At 54.3% G+C, this 5,190-nt stretch overlaps 1 protein-coding gene across 1 annotated transcript; it reads right to left on the bottom strand.

Moving 5' to 3' along the window:
* Positions 1-206: 206 nt before the first annotated feature.
* LOC110452315 lies at positions 207-1,931 on the bottom strand. The gene has a single exon (XM_021500753.1). It carries the CDS (start codon positions 1,929-1,931, stop codon positions 207-209), a length of 1,725 nt encoding a protein of 574 aa, XP_021356428.1.
* Between the last annotated feature and the right edge of the window lie 3,259 nt (positions 1,932-5,190).

Raw genomic sequence — 5,190 nt, 5'->3', positions numbered from 1 at the left:
GAGAAACCTCAATTCTATTTCAAAATACGTTACCACAGTCATTATGCGAATTCGACTTACCGCAGTGGTGTCTCCGTGGAGCGATGAAGGGTTCCAACAATAGGACCAATACCCCCGGAGGAAAAATTCAAAATACCTTTTCTTATGTGACACAGAGCCTGATTACGACCAGCGTTCCGGATCACGCGGAGAAGACATAATGAGGGTTATGCAAAAGAAGAGGGAGGACAGACAACGGACTGGGCAGCCACAAGAGGGCCCAAAGAATACAACCCGTCAGACTGTCCCGACAAAGATCGGAGATAGAACTCCGTAAACGTAGAATGACCCCTCCAAACAGCAGCTGTCATGACCTCAGCGTAAGAAGAACCATTAAATAAGGCCCACAAAGTAGCTAAAGCGCAAACCTCATGAGCCCTAACCCCTGACACCCGCAAGGACTGATCCCCTGCCGACTCATACGCAGCTCGAACAGTCTGAACAATCCAGAGTGAGATGGTCGCTGCAGAGATATCGGAGCGACCGGGCTGGAGAGACTGGAACAGCCGAGAGAAGTGTCCCCCCCCCCCCTCTGTTCTGGCCAAGTAGTAACGCAAGGCCCGAACTGGGCAGAGCAGGCGATCAGGACAATCCCCATCCAGAGTTGAAGCCAAAGAAGGGATAACCACAAGCCCTGGGGTGAAACCGGGAACCTGGTTCTTAGCTAAAAAGGAGGGATCAGTGGTCACTGAGACCGAAGAATGGTGAGCTGAAAAAAGAAGGCAAGAAGGAGATCTGCTGAAAGCATGAATATCGCTTCTGCGGCGACCGGAAGCAAAGGCTATAAAGAACACAGTCTTGAAAGTAAGAAACTTCAGATCCGTCGATTGGAGGGGCTCGAATGGCGCCCTCAACAAGGAATCTAGCACAAGTGCTAAATTCCACCTAGGGACCAATTGCCGTGAACGAGGCTTCTCAATGTAGAAGCCCCTAATGAGAGCAGACAATGAAGCGTCCGAGCCCACAGACTTGCTTCCATAGAAAGCCAGCACACTAGCAATGGCTGAACGATAGGCTGCAATAGTTCCTGGAGAGAGACCTTTGTCCTGGAACAACTTCTCGAGAAAAGCCCGTCTGAGTGAGCCTTCCGAGATAGCATCCAACCGTGATGGTGGAGCCGTTCTGGTCCCGAGTAGAACTGCCGGGACCTCGGTTGAGACAGAAGATCCCACAGGGGGGGGATGCTGCGCGGGAAGTCCACCGAAAGCCAAAGCAACAGAGGAAACCAAGGTTGTCGAGGCCAGATCGGTGCAACCAGCAACACAGTACAAGGGTGTAGAAGAATCTTCTCCAACACCCTGCCCACCAGATTGAAGGGAGGAAACGCATACGCGTACATTCCCGACCAGTCCTGGGATAGAACATCCACCGCCATGGCCATAGGATCTGGAACCGGAGACACAAACGTAGGGAGTCAAAAGTTCAGGGCCGTGGCGAACAGATCCACATGGGGTCTGTCCTAAACCAGGCAAAGAGATCGGAACACCGAATGCTTGAGGGTCCGTTCGGTGAGAACCAGGCTCCGAGACCGAGACAGAGTGTTGGCCAGAACATTCAGACGACCTGGAAGGTGCCTCACCGTGTAATCGAGACTGATCTCCTGACACAGCAACAGGACCTGGGTGGATAAAGCACACAGAGCCTGGGAATGGGTGCCCCCCTGGCGCTGCAGATAAGCCACCATAGTGGAGTTGTCTGTCGCCAGACAAATGGCCTTGCCCTGCAGGGAGGGTTAACAGAACAGCACGCATTTCCAGAACATTGATGTGTTCTGAAAGCTGTCCCCCGACCACACCCCCGCCGACGTCTGACCGGAAAGGTATGCACCCCAACCGGTCATGGACGCGTCCTTGTAAAGGGTCATAGCAGGAGATGCCCGAACCAGAAGACATTGCTCTCGAGAGTCCACCAACGAGCTGATTTCTTCACCGACTCCGGCAGAGGAATGTACACAGAAGGAACAGCTGGAGCGGACGGATGTGAAGCCGACCCAAGGGAACCACATCTGCCAGTGAATTCAGGTAACCGAGGAACCGAAGGAACCATCGAACCTGGAAGGGATGAACCCTAGGCGGCACAGAACGCCCAGAACCGACTTTGTGCTCCGGGACAGGATAACTGGATCCACTTGGAGCAACAGGGAGTCGTCGAAGTAGATGTGTGCATCTACCCCGAGACTGTGGAGGTGCCCCACTACTACCTGCAACAACTTTGTGAAAACCAAGGGGGCCGTAGTGAGGCCGACGGGCATAGCGCGAAACTGGTAAACCTGCTCGAAAGTGAGCCTGAGGAACTTCCTGGCCGACCTCCTGACCGGGATGTGAAAGTAACCATCCTTCAGATCGATGGACGTAGCCCACATCCCTGGACGCACTGACGCAATGATGTGTCGTGGCGTTTCCATCTGGAAGTGCGATCATGGCCTGAACCTCCGACCTGAGAGCCTCCACCTTTCCCGGATCGGAAGGAGAAGGGAAAAAGATAGGCTCTCGCGCCAGAGGTGGATCCCGAAGGAGCGGGATGCAGAGACCCTTGGACACAACCCCTAGGGTCCAACTGTCTGATGTGATTTTTTTCCACTGAGGACTGAAATGGGACAGTCGACCGCTACTGGCAAGTCTGGAAGGGGCCAAACCACATCGGCGGAGCCTCCTGTGCCCAAGGGTGTGGGAGCGGCGATAGACAGTGGACAAGGAGTTAGCAAGGGCAAGGAAGAGTCAGGAAAATTTGGCTTTGCCTCGACTCCTATGGGAACCCCTACGGCGGAAGGAAGATTTCCGACGTTCCGCCGACTGGCAGTCCAGAAAGGACCGACAACCGGCGGGCAACAACAAGGTGAGACATGGCAGCCGACAGTAAGGCCATCGCAATTGCCTGGCTGAGGCGCTCCATCAGTCCAACCTTGCTGGGGAGCTGCTCCACTGACTTGCAGCTCGCAGCCAGCAACGCAGAAGTAAACCAGTAGGACAGAACATGGAGTGCCAGCCTAAGGAGACACTCCAACAAGAGTGCTCCCTAGGCCCCATCACAACCTGGTCAACACAGCGTCCCAGACACTTATCCAGATCCCTCTCAAGGGAAACAGAATTAGGGGCCAAGACTGGATCGTGGATGCGGTACGTATCTGCAGCTAAATCTGCAATATCAGCAACCACGACCTGTAAAGCCGAGAGGGAAAAAGGCTTGTGAGCCTTGCTCAACTTCTGCTTTAATAAAGCGTTGACCTGAGCGAGGGACGAAGCCACGCCTCGTCCCTCCGCAAGAGACCTAGCAGAGGCCGAGGAGGCAGAAGTGTGAAAAAGAAGCCGAAACCTCTGGAGGCACCGGATCAGCATCTCGGGGCCGGGATTGGGAAACATCGGAAGGGCCTTCCGAGTCCAACCCAGACGAATCCAACGACTCCAAATCAGAGTCAGAACATCGCCAACTCTATCCTCATCCTGAGTCTCCGTAAAATTGGAGCAACCGGGAGAGCCCCGAAGAACATCCCTCTCTCATCAGTAGGAGAGGCACCTGCCGAATCCACCTCCATCAACGTCACCCTCCGGCTCGGTGGCAGATGGAGGGGGGGACCCATTGCCGCAGGCAANTGAGCCACACCTGGCTGACCTGACCAACTCCACCCAGACTGACCTTTAGCAGGGCCAAAACCTGTAGGGCCAGTAAAACAAGCCCCACCAGGGGAGCAGCGTGCACCGGCAAAACCAAACGCAGCTGCGCTGGCACCTGCCATAGGAAAACCTGGGGAGGAGGCACAAGGGATAGAGCTGGAAGCATAGGTTTTTACACCAGTGCTCACACCACTGTAAAATCCAGCCGGGGCTAGTGAGGCCGAGGCATCACTGACCACCGGACCGGGCAGCAAATGCTGCACAGTGGTGGACGGCGTGCTAGACGCCATCACCACGCCAGGGGCTACATCAGGGATGCAAGGAACCCCGGGAGCAAACAAAACTGCCGGGGGCCGGTCTCCGACACCAACACCCTCAGGAGTGGAGCGGATCGGCAGGAGGCCACCAACAGAAGCATCTGCGGACACAACATGGCTGGCCTGTTTAACATTCCCAAGGGAATGTTGGGCCACCTGCCCTCCTACCACAAATTGGGAGAGGAGGCCGCCCCCCTGTCCCCTAGTCACCGTGGTGACCGGGACAGAGTCAAACCCTCACCCTAGTCGACCGACAAAACGGAAGGGGGGGGTGAGAGAAAGGTCCAGGTCCAATGAAACAAATTGTTTCACAACGGCCCCGGTACGGGTCGAAACCGCCGAAACGAACCCCAGGGAAGACTCAACAGAGGTCGGAATTCCGCTGGTGTTCTCCGAGGGCTTAGGCCTAGCCTTAGCCCTCGCCCCACCCCTACCCGACTCACCTGCACGCCCTCGCGGGCGGGGAGAACCACCGGCAGGAGTCGGCTGCCAGGCACGGCAAATTTCACACGGCTGCTCCAGAGAGCAAGACCGACAGCCAGGACAATAAGGGTGGGGGTCGGAAGCCTCAAAAAAATGACCCCCAGGACAGCGCCTTGGAGAAGGAGGAGTCTCCATCTCATGTAAACAAACCGCAAAAACGCGAACACGTGGCCGGAGCCTGGTCGCAAAACGGCGTCAAAATAAAGCAAAACGTTAAATTAAAACAAAAGAAAGTTATATAGTATTAAAGGATACGTATATGTATGGGTACAAACAACGCCTGTTGCAGTTGGAACCCCGTAGACACCAAAACACGTCCGTAAACACGGCCGGCTGAAGGAATTATGAAGTGGGAAGCATGGCTTCGTGTCTTATCACGTGCGTGAATACTGCCGTCTGATTGGTGGGTTTTCCAGGGGTTCCCCATGGGGGGAAAAATTCTTTATTTACGTATGTAAAGAGCCAAGTAAGGTTGGAATATGCATCATAATGACAGTGGTAACGTATTTTGAAATAGAAAGAGGGTATGGTCCCCCTGGGAGGAAAAGGGCGGGGCCCAATAGGGAAAATAGAGGAATGTTTTTCTCCTACTATACAAGTGAAGGGATTTAAACCAAATACAGTCTGAAGCATGCTTAGGGACAAAAGAATCAATTTTGTATAAACTGAGATGTGTGGGCCCCCTTCTTTGGGGCACATGGGTGGGGCCCATTAGGGGAAATAGAGGAAAACATCAAAGA

Source organism: Mizuhopecten yessoensis, unplaced genomic scaffold, assembly GCF_002113885.1.
Source record: "Mizuhopecten yessoensis strain PY_sf001 unplaced genomic scaffold, ASM211388v2 scaffold6595, whole genome shotgun sequence".
Taxonomy (NCBI): domain Eukaryota; kingdom Metazoa; phylum Mollusca; class Bivalvia; order Pectinida; family Pectinidae; genus Mizuhopecten; species Mizuhopecten yessoensis.
The sequence above is the reverse complement of the archived record's forward strand: the minus strand, read 5'-3'. Positions and strand labels throughout refer to the sequence as shown.